Consider the following 21,390-nt stretch of genomic DNA (forward strand, 5'->3'; position numbering starts at 1 on the left):
ACCATGAAGAAGTTAGATTTAGATAACGGAAGGTTCTAGACATACACTCAAATTTAGATTAATGGTTCAGAACCTGGACTACCCATCAGAATCACCCGGGATTTTTAAAATGATCATATTAGGGCCATAATTAAACCAAAATGTCAGGAGTAGAGACCAGGAGTCACTAAGCTGTTGATTTCTGACGCACTGATCTGAAACTATGAACTTGTATTCAATGCCCAAGTCGATTCCAACGCAAAAGCTCGTGGTAGGCATAGTATGTAGTTCCTCCACAGGAACTTTTTGGAGATTAGAAACAAAATAAAATATTTCAGCAAGTGACCACAAATGAAACTTTCTTTACTTAAACACTAATTTACTCAGCTTAAGATAATAATGTTAATTGATATTTAGAATATTAACTTCAGCACCAATGGCAGAGTAATAGGAGCGTCTTCAAAAGGAACTCTGAGAACCCAGAAAGACAAAGTACTCATACATTTACATAAACATATATTAAATCAATGTTTGAATTGTATTAACCAATAAACAATATATTAGATTTTGATTATAAAATAATCTATTCTCAGCAATCAAAACTTATAAGACATAACTATGGGGAAAAATAAAATTTCTAAAAGTCATTTTTGACTTATCTTTATATCTAACTAAAGGTGATGGACTAAGAAATTGGTTTCAGTACAGGATTTAACATCACATATTTAACCATTATAAAACCCAGTAGTTTAACTAGGAAGAACAGGACACAGTGAAGTATAAAGAAACGTTTTATAGTAAGAAATTGCAAGTTTAAACTAACAAATTTACAGTGCATGTATAAATCAACATACACAAATACATATATGTCTGCACACATTCAAACATATCATAGAAGAGAATCATACATTTTTCCTGTCATTTAGGTTTTATGGGTCAATATGATTTCTGTCACATCTTTGTCTTAGTATTTTGTTTTGTTTATAACTTTTTAAAAAATTCTTGTATCTAGGACTTTACAAAAACTTGTTCGCAAATGGAATTTAGCTTGTTTACCGAGGTTAAATTTAGACTTATTAAAGCACTTGACAGAAAAATTAAAAACACTACTTTGGAAAGAAGAAAAAAATTAAGGAAAGTAGTTCACTATTGTTCCGTTCCCTTTTCCCTTAATGACTGGTGATTAAAATGCTCCTCAAATATCTGTGATGTTTCCCATGCTGTCCTGTGATTTGAAAGAGTACACACTGCGTCAAGCCTTCCATAGTACAAGCTGTGGACACTGACAGTTCTAATGGAGCCTCTTTTCTTTGGCAAGTCTTTCAGGGGGTTTTCTAAATCACATGACTTCCTGGTCAATGACTTTCAGTCAATGAGGAACTTGATGTCACGTAAAGTTATCTTGGGTTATAAACTAAATTCTCTCAGGTCATGTACGACCAGTGGGCAACACGTTAGTAGCCTGGATTAACCTCAGCTAACCCTTTATCTAGAACAAAAGTCATCACTAACAAATGATTTCTTAATCTTTAGCCAACAGAAAAATGTTTCCATCTAACATTATATCCCATTCCAGGGTGTGATATAAACACCTGCCTGCATGGATCACAGAATGTTGTCATTTGTTCCAGTTTATGTATTCTCTAGGCATATTCTCACTATCGTTTACACTGCAGATTTATTAAGTGACATATCTAAATATTACCTGTCAAAATTCTCTTGAAAACAAGAACCCATTTCATAAATAGAGACAGGATAGTTAAGTACTAATCATTAAAAAGTGGGAGGTACATCTTGAATAAATTTCCCATTTAGTATATGTATTAACTCATAAAATGATTAAACAAAATTTAAAAGCCTTATATTAATAGAACAACTTGAAATGCTATCTCTCTCAAAATATCTTTCCTTATTCTAGTGATATGCAGTGATGGCTACATGGTCATGACATTTCACAAATTTCATAAAAATATCAACTGCTATATAAACACTGCTGTATGTACTGGTATTTCTCAAGGAAAACAGAAACCAACAAAATTTTTAAAAAATTGTGATGATCCAATGACCTACTTAAAACACTAAGTATGAAATATTCATTTTAATAAACAAAAATTTAAGGTAAAAAGCTATTTTATATTTTACTATCCAGTTTACCTTATTTTTCAATCAAAATGTAAAGGAGAGTTTAAAATCTACTACTTTTAGTCTTTACTCTCATACATATAACTGTTAATAGTAATATACCTGGTTATTAATATGCACACTTTTCAATTAGGCATAACAAACACATACTGCAACACGAATGTATATTTTGTTGGTTTCTCATAAAATTAGAAATATTATATAAAACAATAGAAAAGTACAGAATCCTGAAATGGCAGGAGAGAGTGAAGCAGTAATCTATATTCAGCTATATTTAATCACAGCATAAGTGATTCAAGTGGCTGTCTAACATAGATGCAGATTCCTTAATGTTTCATCAACATATTCAGCTCAGTCAGAACTTTCTGTCTCAATAATATGCATCAGTTATTTGTAGAATGAAAATAAAAGTACTAAAGTAAGCACGATAAAATTTTATGTAAAAATGTTAGATGCCACATAAAATAAACACAACAGAATAAAATTCCATGTCACTTTACTACTCTACAAAAGTGTGAACACCTCATTTGATTCATAAATTTGGATCTTTTTATTTCCTTTTAATGGAATATGTGCAAGGAATGTATTAAATATAAAATAATAGAGTCATTGGAATTTCCTTGTTTCATAATACACCCTAACTAGACCGAGGGATATATAAATCAGTCACATGCACACACACACGTACTTATGAATCAGCAGTGTGCTTAGACAGAAAACAGAGTAGATTTCAATATATATACAACTACATTTCTATATACTTATATATTTCACAAATAAAACTTTTTATCGTTACTTTCTTTACCATAAAAATAACCAAGAATTAATGAAGCAATTTGTGAACAAGAATTAATCTGAAGCACTTTTGGTAATAGTAATATAAGCAAATAACATTAGTGAGCCACAATGTTAATTCTTTACAGTTTTTTTCATGAATTCAAAATTGGATGTGCTACATAATCAAAACTTTGACTAATTGGGCAGCTCTCATTTCACCTCATCAAACCAAATATGCCAGTTTCCAGTTGAAATTCTTCTAGAAACAGACACAAATAATGATTATGACATGCTGATTGAACAATGTCTTCCAAATTTTAAACTTGAGTTAGAGTTGAGGAGATAACCATAAGAAATGCAGAATGTGGCTTTATTTTGGTATTATGATCCTTACAGAGAAACTCAAGTTGGACCAGGTAACAAAGGTTCTCTCGTGTGTGTGTATGTGTGTGTGTGTTTTAAATGGATAGGAGACTGTCTTAGCTATTGTTCTATTGCTTTGAAGAGGACACCATGACCAAGGCAACTATTATAGAGGAAAACATTTAACTGGGGCTTGCTTACAATTTTAGAGGGAAATCCATTACATCAGAGCAGCATGTAGACAGCAATGAAGCTGGAGCAGTCGCTGAGAGCTTGCATCCTGATCAACAGGCAGAGCAAAGACAATGGGCCAGGTGGGGCTTTTGAAACCTCAAAGTACACCATTTACTGGCACACTTCTTCCAACAAGGTCAGACCTCTTAGTCCTTCCTAACGGACCACCAACAAGGAAACAAACACTCAAATATATGAGCCTATGGAGGCCATTCTTATTCAAACCACCACTTTCCTCGCCATGGCTCCCATAGGGTTGTATGAAAATAAGACAAACAGTTTTTAGTAAATGGAAAGGGCTGAATAAGATCCTCCTTCACAACACTTAGAACGAACCAACCATGTCAATACTAACACTTTTGAGTTTCCAGCCTTTGTAACTGAGTCAATATATTCTCTCATATGTTTTTCCCATGTCAGTATTTGCATTCTGTATTAATCTGTAGAACTGCCACAAATTAATACAGAATGCAAACACTGACATGGGAAAAACTTATGAGAGACAAGAGTGAACTGTACAACACACAGAGCTCCTTCCGAGAGTTTGGTACCCTCTGACAACTAAGAAAGAAAGGTAGGCATGGAGACATAGGGCCACTTAGTCTTGACTGGTCAATGCTATGCCCATAAGCAAAGGCCAGCTACTCAAGGAGTCTGCTGTTTGTCAGAATGTTCATAATCTGCTATACTCAGGCACTCACTAAGAAAAGGCCTAAGAACCATGGTCCTGTCATGACTGTTGAGATTGGACTTAAACCTGAGGCAGCTGGAGACTTAGCCAGACAACCATGCTTTCTACGGAGAGTAGGTCATATTGTAGGATTCTAGCTCAGCTAGAAGGTTGCTTGCCTCCCATTAACAAAGTTCTTGGGTCCATCCCCAGCATCACATGAAATCTGAGGTAATGATGCTCAGCAATACTTTCAGCACTCACCTTCACCACTAGGAAGTGGAGGAAGGAGGGTCAGAACTTCAAGGGCATTCCAAGCTACATAGCCAGCCTGTGACACGGAAGATGCTGTCTTACAAATAAATCAATGTGTTTAAAGATGAAAATAGGGCTATCCATGTTTTCCATGGATGCTATAATGCTAAGATCCTACTGAGTGTATTCCTAAGAAAGAACTGAGATTCTTCTTTTCTATATCACCTGCCATCGTGTCTAATGAAAGCATACTCTATCTATTAACTTTAGTAGTCTACTAATTTCCCCTGCACGTCTAGCTTTCTCATTTAGTCCTGGGAATTGAAGATGCGAGTATTGGTAAGTTTTTTGACCTCCATTCCAAAACTGTAGCATGCATTTGCTTCTCAACCAGTCTTAAAGTCTGATCTGAAAACCAGGACTACCAGACATACTCCCTTGAAATCTGACTAGTATTATGATTATCCTTTCAGATTTCCACAATCTCCCCTTTTCCCTTAGCCAACCCTTTGTCCAGCACTATCAAACTACATTTTTTGGGGGTGTTGTTTTTGGTTTGTTTGCTTTTTGAGACAGGTTTTGTTTGTGTAACAGTCCTAGCTGACCTGGAATTCACTCTGTAAGCCAGGATGGCCTTGAACTCACAGAGATTCACCTGCCTCTGCCTCCCAATTGCTGGGATTAAAGGTGTACACTACCACCACCTGGTTTTCAAATTATATTCTTATAATCACTTCATAGGCCAATATCACAGAGATTAAGTATTTAACTCCAATGTTATACATAATTTACATAATGTACATTATACATATAAATTGACATTTGACATTACAAATTTGAAGCATTTATTTTCTAACTGTACATATATTCATTCACATTTTGTTATTTAGTTTTGAAAGTATATACATTGCATATATATTAATTTACACATATGTACATGTTTACTTCAGCTAATACCATTTTCCTTTTCCATATTTCTAAGTGAATCCCACAAAATATGATTAAAGAAGTTGTCATATATTTACCCAAAGTGCAATATGTAATTTCAACAAAAATATTCCTCTCAGGAATTATAATTTATTACTCAATTAATTCCATCAAATACTCATATTCAAGTGTTGCCGTGGTATTGAACTATTTTTAAATCTTATATTTTAAACTTTTTCTTATTTATCCTGGTCAAAGTAGAGATATTTTCATTCTTATTTATTTATTCATTCATTTATTTGCTTATCTATCTATTCATTTATTTATTGTTGTTTTTTTTTTTTTCAAGACAGGGTTTCTCTGTAGCTTTGGAGTCTGTCCTGGAACTAGCTCTTATAGACCAGGCTGGCCTCAAACTCACAGAGATCTGCCTGCCTCTGCCTCCCGAGTGCTGGGATTAAAGAAGTGTGTCACCACCGTCTGGCAGTAGAGACATTTTCTAATCATTGTATACATGTTAAATTGTTTATTATTATTTCTCATACTGAAGAATGTATTTTGAAATTTCAACTTCATTATATTGCAGTTTAGGTAATTTTGTTCTTAAAATTGATTCATTATAACTTAAAATAGTTATAATCAATAAATAAAATTTTGGAGAACCAAATAATAAAGACATGAAGTATATTCTGTGTATTTATGATACATTTCTATGTACATATCCCAAATATTCTAAGTATCAAAAGAATACATGACAAAGTCTTAAAACATGGTGCAGGAATTAGAAAACATACAGTAAAATTTTCTAGACTATATTACAATTGTAATGAGAAACAAAATAGTCCCAATAAAAGTAATTGCTGTTTAGTGTGCACACACAAGTGGCAAAACATGAGCTAGCTAGTTTATAAGCCTTACCCTCTATAATCTTTAAAATAAGATTCATACACAGCTTGCCTACACAACTAGAAATGTTAAACATTAATGTACTATATATGTATATAATGTACTATATATATATATATACATATATAGTATTGTCATAATCCACCTAAGTTATCTTAACCAAAGTTACAAAGTTAATTGGTCAAATCACCTTTTGATGCCCAAAACAATATTTTTACAATATATTAGAATGGATAACTTCAGTTAATGTAATTGTGTTATTCACATTCCTCCTTCTTAAATTTTGGTGAAGAATAATGACTTAGCATCTACTGACACTCCAAGCACAACAACAAGGCTCATATGAGCCCATCTCCTCCATTCAATGACCGCGTGGAATCCTCATTAGTGAGTGTTCTTAGACACTGTAATCACAATTTTACTTAGAGAGCAATGAAGTCTACCCAGCCCTAAAGAATACAAAATGATCATCACAATTGTCATAAACTAATCACAAGAACAATTTCCTTTGGAAGACATTCTGAGTGCTGAGGAAATTAAGCAATTTAGACAAATGAAACTGAAAAAAATCTCTCTTGTGGTCTTTCTATTAAAGACTGCCTCCCCCACTAAAAAAAAAAAGAAAAAGGTCTCCTTTTCTTCCATTCAGGTTGCTCCCCATTCTACATGAGTCTGTTATATGGAAACACAAGAATATGGCTATATTATACATCCTATAGAGACAAAGAGTAAAAATTAAGACTTCTTGATAATTTTAAATAATAATTTTATAAAAGTCACTGCAACAAATTTTGGCCTGCTCACACCCACAAGGAAAGCAAAGCTGAAACACATCTTTACATTGCAGCCTCTGTCAATTGTGCATGTTGTTTCTGAGTATCAAAACCCTCCTAATAAGGACCGAGTACTTTAGTTTGCCTGTGAGACACTGCCATCTACATTCCATCAGTGACTACATCCTCCCAACTCTCTTCAAGACCTACCAGGTCAGTTCTGTTCACAAACCCTATCAATTTTTGACAGTCTTATATTGTTCAGCTTAGCACAGCACTTCTAATACATTGAGCTATTTATTCTATATCATTATATTTATATCAAATCAAGAACACAGTTCTACTAACTAAGTTCCTCAGACTCTTACTTCAATGAACACTGGCCAAACAGTACAACACTTCTTTTCCTAACTAGTTTACATAATGGGATCCTAACACTAATACACGCACACATACACACACACGCACACACACAAATAGGGAGAAAACTAATATTAGAGTAATGCACAAATTTTACATATTGCATATAAAAATACATAAAACACAAAACAATCCTCTTCATGGCATCCTCCCAAAGAAAACGTTTTCTCTCTGTACACTCCTGTGAATGGAAGAGCAATAATAGTCATGGTTTGTACCATGAAAACAAACAACTGCAACCTCAGAGGCAAACATATGATGATCTTGAGAGGAGCACAATTTCTCACACCAAGGTTGTCAAACTCAAAAGAAATGTTCAAAGTAGAACTGAAGTTGCTTCCTGCAGGGCTATGGTTGTGCAGAAGCATCACGGCCTTTGGTGGACAGAGCCATGTTCACCAAATGTGAACATACCCCATGCTCTCTGACACACATATACTTTTTAGCTCTCAAATAGTTGGGGCCATATCTAATTCTAGCTACTAAAACATGAATAGAAGCAGCTGTGACTCTAGTCTCCAATCAATAACTTCAAGCTCTGACAAGTGACTTATGTAACAGCAAAACCAGATTATTATAGGTAGGTAAACTGTTGAGTTTATTCTAGCAATTCGAAAACACAGTTTAAACCTATAGCTGAAAATTTCTAAGAACAACTCTAACCCCATGGATGTGTGCTGCTCAGAATTTTATGTAATAGTAATTTTTTTTCTGTTCTGATTCTATTGCTACCAGTGATATAATTAATGATGTAATTAAACTTTATTTAATCTGCATTCATTCTAGCTGCACACAGTGACTAACAGACTAGAGAGTAGAGCCACACCAGAACTATAAACACACATGCACACATAACAGTTACGGTTTAGAAGGAGGATAATTTGTTCAGGATGGAAGATAAACTGAAAAGGCATATTTAGAGTAGGTAAAGAAATGAGGACAGCATCTATGCGAACAAATTTATGAAACCCTAATAAATACATGGCTTTTTCACATAAGGGACATTTGTAAACTGAAACTAACTGGATGCAAATGGTAAAAAAGCCAGAGGCGGGTCTAGTTCCTAGCCTGAGGAATTATGAATGTGATTACAGTCACCTAGTGGAAACTATTCAGCTTAAGATTATAGGCAGGCAAAAATATGATGGTTGAAACTGGGCATAGTGCTGAATGCCTGTCACTCACAAACTCATGAGCTGAGGCAGAATTGTGACTAATCTTTGGATCGTTCATACTTAGCAGCTAATGGCAAGCACTGCTTCTATGACTGGTGTTCTCCAAGGACTAAAGAGAAGATCTGGGATTGCCTGTGTAGCAAAATAAATAAATTAAATAAATAAATAAATAAATAAGTCACATTTTTGCTCATTTATCCCTCCCAGATCTGTCTAATGGCATTTAATAACTTAGGTACTGTTAACTTATTACTTCATCCATGGCATTTAATGAAGTTTCCAGCTAAAATACGGACAAGTGTGCCTCTTTAACAGGCTACACAGTCTTGGACTAACAGGTTTCAGGTGTATTTTTAAAAAAAAATCAAGGTTTCCCAATTCCTTTAATTGTCTTAACCTAAAGCAATAGCCTTTTGCTATGACACCAAGATGTAAATCTGTTCCAGTTCTCTTACCGGTTCCAGGAAAAAGTTCTGCTATGCTAACCGCAGCCAATTTCAAGCATATTTTATAGGTCACTCCTGCTGCCTGGGCCAGAACCAACTTATAAAGTGCTCTCCAGACAATGCCAACACCTGCACCAGCTGCTGGGACTTCACCATTGGTACCAACTCTACTGGATCAAGGACACCTGCCAACTAAAATCTGGGTTTATCTGCTATTTGCCTCATTCCATGGCTAGCCCCATTTCATAGAGCCAATAATAACAATATTTTTTCTCCTAGGCCCCTGCTTTCTCATCCTAGGCTCCCTCAAAGAGTAGCTGCCTGAGGAATCCAGGAGGACAGCAAACTGGATGCTGCTCCTGCCACACCTCTCACTGAATGTGAGCACACTAACTCCCAGCTCTCCCCTCTCCCACATCTCACCATGCCCACAGGAAGTAGCCAAACTTGAGAGGATACCCTATATCCAAGGACTCTGGGATGTTTGACTGAAAGTGCGACCTCAGCCCTCTAACACCCTTATGTCCAGAGTCTGAAATATAATGTTAGGTTGGGGTCATCACCTCAGCCTCTGACATTCATCCTTGGGGTGCCAATGGTGCACCAATGGAGTGAAAAGCTCCACGTCAACCCCCCTCCCCCCCAGGAGTTGCTTTGTGCCAGACTTCATCTCCAGGAAACCAAATGCTGACCCCTCCCCAGGGTCAGGACCATTCCCACAGGCTATTTAGGCTCGCACCAGAAAAAGGAACACACGGTTTCAGGTTTTGTGTGTGCTCTCCCTGTGTCCTTCCCCCACCATGCTCCTGGACCCCAAGAGTGCTGCATTCAATAAACGTGGACATTTTTGATTTGGTCTAATTTGGTTTGATTGGAGTTCTTTGCACCGGCAGAGAGGCTCCTCTTTAGAAATATTCCTAACAGTAGGAAGACACTGTCTCAAAAACAGAAAGATGGTTTCAAATTTGAAATTTGCAAGACTATATCCTCTATCTAGTAAGAAGCTAGCTGAATATGGTAGCTTATAACTCACAACACTGTTAATAGGGTTGAAATGGCAATTTAAAAGCAAATCTTGGATGGATCATTGAGCAGCAAGGATAATAAGATGCAAAGGGTTAAGGGAATGATTCACATGTCACTGAAATATATTAGCAGAGATAAGACTATCCCTTTGCAAAGATTCATATTCTATTATCTGGAAAGGGACATTAGAACTCACAGACCTGCTCTCCGAGGCAAAAGAATGGTGATCAAAACAGGAAAAAGGTTCGGTGGTCCATAGCTGCCTAGATCAGAACTCTCCAAAGGTGGAATCAGGAGGAACAGGAGTTCAAAGCGTGCCTCAGCTATATTTTGAATTAGAGTCCAGCCTGAACCACATGTAACCCTGCCTCAAAGGAACATAAACAAACCAGCAAACCAAAAGCAGAAAATAAATTTTATCAAGAAGGAAACACATAAAAAAAAAAAAAACAAGTTACTATGAATAGAAAGAAAAGAAAAATTGAGAAGTGGTGCTTCAGAAGCCAAAGTATAAACTGCTGTATCCACTGCTCACAGAAAACAGAGGGAGTACACAGAAGGAAGGCAAAGTATTCATAAGCTGTCCTCTGTAAAGATGTCTGAGACTGGTGCAGTTAGAAGCCAGGCTATGAAAAGAGGTTAAGTATGTGGGAACAGGGACGTGTCCAATGAGATCGTGTATGTGCAGGGTACTATGGCCATAGACAAATGGGAATATTTCATTACAAAAGCACTTGCTGCCTTACCCCTGTCATTCCTACCATGTGAATGTTAGGTATTCCTTCCTGTTTTCTCAGATTCTGTGCTTTCTCATATGTTCAAATGTTCCTTCTCAATTTGCTATTCTATTAGGAACCAGCCTCCACTTGAAACCCTCCAATATCCTGAGCATTGTGTAGGCTCTGATCCTGAGCTTGGACAATCAGTGACTAGAACCTATCCTTATGAAAGAGTTCTTTGCATCCTCACCAATAGACTCCATTCTTATGCTTATACAATTGCTTCCTCCTTAAGTCCTCCTTAGCTCTGTTTATCTGGCCAATAGAACTCATTCTAATTGCAACGGTCATAGATGCTTTGCGACTTTACTAGGGAGTATTTATGTAGCTATGTCTAAAGCTTTGTTGTGATAATTGTTACATGGAAACCTTTTTCCCACATTTTATTATTTCTACATGTGTAAGAAGAATAGAACACAGTACCAGACTCTGGAAGTTTTGACCCAGCGCCTGAGAACATGGAACTGACTGGAGTTTCATCCCACCTCAAATGAACCATCTCCCTGCATGCCAAGGGGCAGGGGTGGTCCCTGACATCTGTGTGCAAAATTATGATTGCTAACAGTAACCCAAATGCTTGTCTGTAAAGGTCAGCTGAGGGCAGACTGGGTTGGACCTGAAGAGGACACATGTTAACTATAGACAAACACTAGAGTGCTAACAACAGTTGAGTGCCTTTTCAAATGGCCTCTGTAAGATCCCAGGGCAGTTTCCTCCAACACTGAGCTTGATCCTTCATTCCTAAACTCTTCTGACTTCAACTTAGTACCCTAATCAGCAGTGAGACTCCTCGGCTGGACAGCTGGCTCCTTGAGGAGAAACAGAACTTGTTATCTTTGAAGTCCCAACAAGCAGAGCAATTTGAGAAGTTTAACGGTCACTCAAATTTGCCACGAACTAAGTTACATAAATTCAAAAGTGGCTCATAAACTTGCTTGGCTATGTTTTAATATAGTCCACACTTGCAGCCGTCCTTCAGATAGTTCCCGAATAATGTGTCATACACACAAATGCAGTACATACATGCTGGTGCTTAAGGCAATGCTCCTCCCACTCTCCATTCTTAAAGTCACAGAGCAGGGTCTTGGGTGGATAAAACCAAAGGACATCATAGGGAATATCAATTTCCCTGTGTGTTAAGATGATAGGGAAACACAGTCCTGGAATTAACATTAAGAAAAATTAAAATGCCTTCCCCTTTCAGCTACACATAGAAAAATATTGACTAAATGCAGCAGTTTTAGCATGTATGGGAAGACAGGTGAAAAGATCGCATTAAAAATACTCAGAGAGAGCAGGATGCTTTAATGAATAAAAACACTTCCCCTAAAAGACAACCTGAATCCTGTCCCAGATCCTATCATAGGGAGACAGAAATAATTCCTGAAGTTTATCCTTTGAACTCCTCTTGTGTACCATGGTCCACATGAGACTGCATCTTTCTCTTTCTCTCTTTCACGCACACTCACGCACATGCACACACACACACACACACACCTCATCAACAATAATAAAATCAACTAAAAAAAGAAATGAAATGCTGAAAATGCTTAGCACTGTAGTACGCAACTATAAGTTTTGTACTCAGGAGATGGAGACAATCAGGTGATCAAGGTCAGCCCCAGCTATGTAAGGAATTTGAGGCCAGCCATGAAAATAAAATATTGCCTTGAAAAAAAGAAACTCTCAAAAGTACAGCTTATGCTTAAATTATAGGAGAAAAGAGATAGATTTGCAGATGATGCTTAAGAAGAGAAAAAAAACAATAACCACCATCACTACCAAAATGGCCGTGACCTGGGAGAACCTGTACCACACATATGTAAGCCCTTGACTAATCTTTGCAGGATTACAGTTCGCTTCCCTGATTCACAAGCCTGAGATGGACTGTGAGCGCACCATGGAACTCACACGTGAAAGCAGGCATACACTGCAGGACAGGTGACTTCCCAACAGGCCACACTGAAATACCTGGGCTAGGACAACAGAAAAGAAACCAGCACAGGAAGATTAACACAAAATAGCCCATTACTGTACGGGAACTGTTCAGAATGGACCCTCTCTATAGAATTATGACTATGAGGGGTGTGTATCTGAATAGCCCAGAGTGCTGGGCTGGACTCTGTCCTGTTACATTATCTCCTATGCTAACTGGTCAAATCATACAATGTTTTGGAGCCAATTCCAAAGATTGGAGCTTTAAATTGCTAGGTTATAAAACAGTAACATAAAACATAAAATAATCGTCCTCCCCAAACCTAAAGCGAAGATAAAGATGAGCACCAACTGTTTCTGATGACTACGAATTTCACCTTCCTTGTAGTACTCCATATATCCTTATTGGTATGATCTCCCCGACAAAAATCACCATCTGGTAAAATGGCCATTAGGATTGCTACCATCCTTGGCAACAAGTGAACTTATATTTCCACAGGCATTTAATTCCTGAGCTGGAGAACAAAAGCAAAGAAGCACTGCAAACAAACAAACAAAAAACAAAAACCCACGGAAAGTTGTATTCCCACAATACAGATGCAGAGACCTCTGTGCAGTGCTGGTCTTGTATCCTTCTTGTCTTAGTCTTCACTGATCCCTGTCTGTTCCTCAAATCCTCAATCTGTTCTGTTTCCTTTCTTCCCTTTGACTTCTTCATAACACAAAACTCTAGTAAATGCTAGCACTCGGTCAGCTTTTCTTTGTGCATGTTTTGTAGAGAGAGAAGGCTGAGAGAGGCTACTTCTGCTAAAAAGCTCAATGAAATAACTCTGATTTTCCCTCGTAGAGTATTTACAGCTCACGTCTACTTACTTTACTAAATATTCAGGTACAAGCACTGTGCTCCTTCCTATATGAAGAGTGTTAAGTAAAATACCCATCCTTCCCTAGCTTTCCTTACCCTTCTCCAGTGTTTCATTCCACACTTATGACTGACAGGCTATATCACTAATATCACCATCACTGGTCCTATTTGACATCAGGGGAGTAGACCACACAGCTTACTATATTATACACTGTATTATTCACATACGCATAAACATTGGGAAAGCTTCACCTCTCAAAAAATACAATTCCTTGAGGAGTCATACTTGCTAATTCTATTCAAAGCACTTTCACCTCTCTATATATTATATATTCAATATATATTTTTTGTCTAAGTGATGACAAACCAGAGCACAAATGACACTTCCAAAGGGCATCTGAACAAATAAATAGATTCTTTAAATGTGCACATTTCCAACTTTATGCGCTGCTAGTTCTTATCACGAGACCTGGAACTGTCAGACACTCAGCAATACTTATTAAGTTAATGGCAGTGACTAATGGATGGAAATAGCTTTACAAATTTTCTATCTCTGTCACTGTCTAAGCTGAATTTTCATCAATGACATAATTTTATAATTGGTATTGAAAGTCGTGCAGTAACTCTAAGTCTTAAGAAACCAGATAGCAAGCTGGACATGGTAGCACATAGCTTTAATTTTAGCACTCTGGCAAAGAGGCAGGTATGTTTCCGAGTTTAAGGCTATCTTCTTCTACGTAGCAAGAAATAGGCCACCTAAGGTCAGATGGTAAGACTGTATCTCAAAAGAAAGAAAGAAGAAAGAAGGGAAGGAAGGAGGGAAGGAAGGAGGGAAGGAAAAGAAAAAGTAAAGCAGACAAGGCAATGTCCAGCAGTAGTAGTTACTTTAAAATACATCCATTCTCTGACTATATATAGCAAAACAAGAAAATCTTTGAAGGGCAGGATGTAGGACTGACATAGCACTACACTATTTTAAAGTTTAGAACAGTAATGAGTATCAGCAAATATTAAGGTTGTCTTACTTTTTCAATTTGTAAAGTCTTAGAAAGTTACGTTCACCAAAAATCATATTTTACAAAGAATGACTACCCACTTCATTTTCCCAGAAATGAACAGGCCATCTTCATGTACAGCATCACCTTGAATACGGAGTATTTGTTAAAGCAGACAGCACAGTCACTGGCCATGTTAGGTTCAGGTGGACTTGGATTTGGGCAGGTCCTACAGATGTGCTCCAGACAAACCCTTGACCTTGTTCAGCCTCAACTACCTTCAGATGAACATCAGCTACTTTGAAGATTTTTGCAAGAATTAGAAAATATACTCAAATTATGTGACATTATATATGATATACATCAATTAATATTGATATTAATTAGTTTATATGCATGGTAGATAAAAATCTCAAAAGGAGTGTTTTAGTTACAAAGCAAGATTCTTTGAAGAAAGCTCCACTTTATGCTTAGAATACAGGTTCTGGTTAAACTAAACTAATGCTATGTAGTTTCTAAACACTAAGTATTAATAAGACACAGACATAATTATAATTCTACTTTTAATTGTTGTACAATAATTGTACATACACATGGTTCTTGTCATCCAAAGAAGCCAGGATGGAAAGTGAAGAAGGATCACTACCAAGGAGGACAGACTGAGGACAGGGACTTGAGTGCGCCTTTGGAATGACTGTTAATTATCTGTGTAACTGCTTGATGAATGTCCCTGTGCTCCTCTAGGCTGGCAGTACCACGGGAACAATAATGTTGATTTATCTCAAAATGACACTGCGATTGCCCAGTGCAGGACAGCTGAATAAATACTGACTGGCTAAATGAAGACTATCAAAGCTAAATTTGGTACTCATCGCCACCACTTCAAAGAACTCTTTATCTCTGTTTCAGAGTTCTGAGACTGGAGAAGTCAAGGACCTTCCTAAAGAAGGACAAGTTACTACAGAGAAACCTTGTCTTAAAAAAAAAGGACAAATTAAGCATTATACTGAATAAAACACATACACACACACACACACACACATCATGGGGGGGGGCGGCAAAAGAACCTCTGCTTTAAGGTAAGAATAATTAATCATAAATTTATAATAGGAACTATTTTTTACATAATCAACATACAACGCTTAAAATTGTAATAACTCTCTATGATTGTTTTCTGGCTGTTGACAGAGGTTTCTGTCCCACCTGGTCCTTCAGTTGTTCAGTCCCAAAGGAATCAAACAAAGGTCTACATTAGTTATAAACTGATTGGCCTAGTATCTCAGGCTTCTTATTAATTAATTTTAAATCTTAAATTGGCCCATTATTCTTGTCTATGTTAGCCATGTGGCTTGGTACCTTTTTCGGCGAGGCAGTCACATCTTGCTTGCTCTGTGTCTGGATCACGACTAAGGACTTAAACTTCCCTCTTTCCAGAATTCTCGTTGTCCCACCTCTACCTCCTGCCTGGTCACCCCGCCTATACTTCCTGCCTCACTACTGGCCAATCAGCGTTTATTTAAAACATAAGTGACAAGCTACAGACCATTGTAGCTTCTGGCCTTATACATTTTAGTATAGAAAGAATGTCCTACAGAAAAGAAAGAAATCCTAATAGTAATTGAGATCTTCATATTTCTCTGTTCTATCAGCAAGTAGCAATTATTCTTTAAGTTTCTAATTCTCATCACTTACCTATTCAGCAACATAAAGAATGAGTTAAAGCTCATTCACAAAGCAGCAGTGTGCTTTATTCGCTGTGCACAGTGCTACAAAGTTCAGTAATGGGCACAGGGTAAAGAATAAGACAGGCAAGAGCACTTTCACAGAGAGGCTGTATACATCCTGTGAAGTCTACTTTGCCTCTGCAGCACTCCTATAATGTATTCAAGTTCCTCTAAAGAAAGAATGTCATTGCTTGGAATATTTCTAGACTGCCAGTGTAAGTTATTTCTATCCAAATATTTCCAATGCTGAGTTATGTCAAAAAACATTTTTGAAGTCGCATAAAATTTAATACAATAAAATTTTACAATTAAAATATTCAGTTTCACCTAATATCATCAGTTAAAGAAATGACCTGAGAGTATTCTCCCTTGGCATAAGCAAGCCAACTCCGGTTCACTGTCACACATATTTTGGAAAGGGAGCCAAAATGAGCAACCGCCATAATGAGGATGAAAAGCACAGTTGGAAGTAAAGAATATGAGTTCTGGAGATCCCCTGATTCCGTCAGCACCAATCGAGCTTTGGATGTAAGGCAACCAACTAAATTTAGAACTTGGACTACACCATGTGTTAGATGCTGCCATGCAGTTTTGATCAGTCCCAGTTGTGAATTTGGCTGTTCTCATAACACATGTTACTGAATCATCTAATAGAACCGGAGAAGGCTGAGTCCTCTCAAGTTTAACAGAAATGAACATAGAAAAGCAAAGGCAGTAAACATGTGTAGGTAAGATTATAAATGAAATAAATGGAATGACGAGGAAGAGAAAATGCAACAAGCAAATTATCATTCTACCACGTTTTCTATGTACCTTACAGGAATTACACACAATATTAAGAAACATTATATAGCAAAAAAATAATTTCATTTTCCTTTAAGATTTCTTAACATCAAGCAGTCTCACTTTGGTAGTCACAAGCTTTTAATACCTTTTCAACATTGTCTTACTTCCCAGTGACCAAAAGCGGCTGTGGATTTTCTGAACTTTTTAAATCAATGGTTTTCAGTTCAATAACATTGCTTCTACAAGAGTTTTTTCAAATGCTTTGAACTCCTTTCCATTCTTAATAGTTATTACAGGCTTTAGGGAGCTATACATGTGGATTACGCACAACAATATCTAAATTGTCAGTGAAAACTGAGTAAAATTAAATATTGATTTAAATGTTTTAGAATGTTAACGGTTCATATAACTAAAAATAGAAAAAAGAATGGCACAATGTTTTTCTTAAAAATCTAACATTTGGCCTAAACTGTATATACAAAATAAAAACAGGAAAGAAAAGCACTAGATTTTTAAATCTGCTTCTGCATCCAATCATTTGTAATATTTGGTTAGTGGCTACAAAGAAAATCCAGCCTCAAATATATATCAACTTGGAAGATAAGGGAGCAATTTATTACCCTTTTCTGATTTTTCTTCATTTTTATATATACAACAACAAAGTTTGACAAGAGGTATTTCCTTAATATCAGCTTCAGTGTAGAATTTCAAACCTTCCCAGTAAATATTTTGTAGTTTATACGCTTCAAGATAATATATTATATGGCGAATAGTTTTAAACACTGCAACCAAATATTAAGATGTCTCATAAAAACAAATTCAATAATATTCCTTGGATGACATCGCCAAAAACATCGTAGCTTTTTAATCAAACACTTTTTAATCAAGTCGGGTCGGTTTTTCATTCACAAACACTTTTCTAAAAACGAAATTTTGTTTTGACAATTTAACAACATATATTAAATAATAATAGTGTGTAATGATGGGTAAAGTGTGAACTAATTTGGAAAGCAATAAACCAGTGCAAATATCACAAAATACCATCTGCGCCATTAGCTTCTCCTCAGCTGTTCTCTTGGATGGCCCTTTCTGATGGGGGTCTTGCTCTGTGTGACACCTTTCCAGAGATGCAGTACCCAATTAACTGAGTGCAACTTAGGGGAAGATTCTGGGCACCGACTAAGAAATACAACTAGCAAGGAGGGACATCTAAGTTTTATAAAAGTGAAACACGCAGCAGGCGCTTTTGAACTAATGTCAGTGGAACCCTGACTCACACGCAGGAGCGCACTCTAACAGGCAACCCGTCGACAAGTTAGCTGCACCAATTGCGGAGCGGTAAGAGAACTGCACAGCTGTGCAATCAAAATTCCGGGGGTTGGGAGTTCTTCCACTTCAAGGTAAGGGTGTCTTTTATGGCAGAGGCAAGCCTGGGGGAACGAGACGCTGGAGATGGGTTACTGATTTATAAATGAAAGGCTTCAGTTTGTGTCTCGGAGGTAAACTTGAGCAAGGACCATTAAGACAGCCAACGGATGATCTGGAATTCAGGTCTCTGACACTGGAGGCAGGGAAGGGAGTCAAACCCGGATCACAAACATCCGCCCAGCTTCATGGGGCAGGTCACCTGTCCGCGGGCTCTAGGCCACAGTGCATGTGTGTGTATAAGTGTGTGTGTGTGTGTCGGGGGAGGGGAATGGGGAACGAGGCTATGCCTCACCTGACGGTCCTGACCACGAAGTACACCAGCACAGCGCCACTCACCACCACCAACACGGTCAGGGCCCGCTGGGTCATGGGCTTGTCGCCAGGGTTGGGGCTCACAGCAGCCAAGCTGCCACCCGCCGCGCCTTCCGCGGCCTTCCTTCCGAGGCCATCCGCCTCAGGCCCTGCTCCGGGACTGCTGCCATTGCGGCCCTCCGCGCCTCGAGGGCCGGCGGCTTCACCCTGAGCTTGGCCCCGGGGCTGGGCAGCGGTGGGGCCGGGAGGCAGCGGGGACTGCGTGCGCGGCCCGGACTCCGGAGGCCCGGATCCTGGCGCCGCCCTGGCCGCCGTGGACAGCGCCGTCCCGGACCCGTTCAGCGCGGGCAGCAACAGCAGGAAGAAGGCCGGAGCCAGGAGGCGGCCAGGCCGGGAGCAGCCGCGCGGGACCCGCATCGTCCCCACGCCGCCCTCTCAGCACGCCGCAGCCGCCGGGCCAGCCTCCCGGTCCGCAGCGCCGACCATGGGCGCACCGGAACCTGCCAAGAGCCCGCACGGCGGGTGGCGGGTGAAAGAGACGGCGGCGGCGGCTTTGCGGGCGACGATAGCTCGCCGGGACAACCGGAAGTTCGTACATCTCCGCAGCCACTGCTGCTACGGACGCCTCTGGTTGCTAATATGGAGGGGCGGGCCGCGCTCAGTGACGTCATCGGCTCGAGCCGATTGCGCACGCGCAGCAGTGGGACCTTCTGGCCGGCCAAGTTTGCTTACTTTGCTTTCATTTTTTTCAATGAAAGGGCTGGCCCAGGTTGGGTAACCGGAGCAAGGTGAACGAAAATGGATTGTGTGACGTGTGCATCACACGAGTGAAAGGAAATTAAATAAAGTTTCCTGATGCCAAACTTCAAAACTGCTTCTCATCAGTATGCTTTTGGTCCCAGTTCCCTCATCAGGATTACAAACTTCAAGGAGAGCTTGATGGAGCTGCAGTGTAGTCCTTGAACTGGCCCTCAGCAAGATCACTCTGAAGATACTCTCCAGCAGCTACAGAGGACCACTGAAGACATGCTCCAGAAAAGACAGTAGTAAGAAGCAAGACTAGCATTGATGAGTTCTACTTAATTCTGCAGCCATTTTCACCGGAGACCTCAATCAATTCCTTTGTGATGGCTGAAAAGAAGAAGAAAAACAAAACGAAATGAAAAAAAACACTCAATTTTATCCTAAGCACCCATCTTCAGACCCAGTAGCCATTTGTCTTACCTGGAAGGTAAGTTCCCAGGAACCCTCACTTGTGACTTCACCCGGAAATGTACAGCATTACTGTATGACTGCTTTTTTGACTTCTTTAAGGAGACGGATACCCAAAGATCATTTTGAGTGGCCTTAACCACGTAAACTTGGCAGAACAGATCAGTTTTGCTTGCTTGCATAAATATTGAAGGTCTTCTTGTGAATTCACTAAAAAAGTAATAAATAAACCTTTTAATTATAATTGGATTGTGTCTGTGGTCTTTGGGAGTCAAGAACTTCGTAACGCCCTCTTGGCCCACAAGAGGTCTGTGATTGGTACAATCCCTACGAGATGTTGTGCTGTGATTTGTACAGATACACTGTCATTTACCTGCAGGTCTGCTGTGATTAGTCATCCTTTCTGGATGCTTTAAGTAGGCTGTTGAGCTTACTTTTGAGCCACTGAGAGACAGTCTTCTGTGTTGTTCCCTAGTGTTGCAACATTGGGTTTCCTCTGTATTGTCTTTTCCTGCCAACATTTTTATCTTCAGCACGACTGGAGTTAAATAAGAGGAACAAAGGAAGAGATGTCACAACAACAAAGTTTCAATAGTGTGCAGAGAAAGAAACAATAAACCCTGGGTAGGGCCCAGTCATGACAGGCTCAACAGAGGCCACCCAGGCACCACCCAGAAATGGGCCACCTGAGAGGAACGTACCTAACATTTGAAAGAAAATACCTAACATTTCAACCCTTGTAGATAGGAACACCTGATGCCCCCTAGTCCAGCACACACCCATCTCCTTTCACAAGGACACCCTCAGGCAAATGTCAGCCAACCAGGGGTCCTGAACCTTAGAAATCTCTCACCCCAACCTCTGCTAAGATAAAAAACCCACCCCACCTGAGCTTGAGACTCTGATCATACCAATGCACTGGACACAAGGAGAGTCCAAGTTCCAACTTGGATAAAGGCTCTTTGCTTTTACTTACACGGCTCAGTCTCATTGTTTGTGTGGTGTCTTCGTGATCTAGACAGAACACCTTGGTCATCAGAAGTCTTCCAGAATGCTGTCAAACTTTAATAGGCAGGTATTTCAATGAGTGTAGGCCTGAAAAACAGAAACTGTTAGGGCTGAGGGTTCTGACATCCTCAACTAGTGAGCTGTGTCATTTGTCATTGTCACTCTGAATGTTCCAACCGTGGAGTCCAGTAGAGGTCCCTCCAATTCTGGAAAGCTCTGCATATTAGTGTTTGCAACTGGTTTGCAAACCAGT

At 38.8% G+C, this 21,390-nt stretch overlaps 1 protein-coding gene across 2 annotated transcripts in view; it reads right to left on the reverse strand.

Annotated features, from left to right (window-relative positions):
• Positions 1 to 19,503, reverse strand: part of Fam174a (family with sequence similarity 174 member A) — a 31,482-nt gene extending 11,979 nt beyond the window's left edge. The window contains exon 1 of one of the 2 annotated variants that reach the window (XM_057794461.1): positions 18,898 to 19,502. In XM_057794461.1, coding sequence (XP_057650444.1) covers positions 18,898 to 19,334 — 437 coding nt within the window. In that variant the 5' untranslated portion in view covers positions 19,335 to 19,502. Of the gene's footprint in view, positions 1 to 18,897 lie in introns of both variants that reach the window. The other variant, XM_057794468.1, reaches the window with a different exon arrangement.
• Positions 19,504 to 21,390: the final 1,887 nt, after the last annotated feature.

Source organism: Chionomys nivalis, chromosome 2 (assembly GCF_950005125.1).
Source record: "Chionomys nivalis chromosome 2, mChiNiv1.1, whole genome shotgun sequence".
Lineage (NCBI taxonomy): Eukaryota > Metazoa > Chordata > Mammalia > Rodentia > Cricetidae > Chionomys > Chionomys nivalis.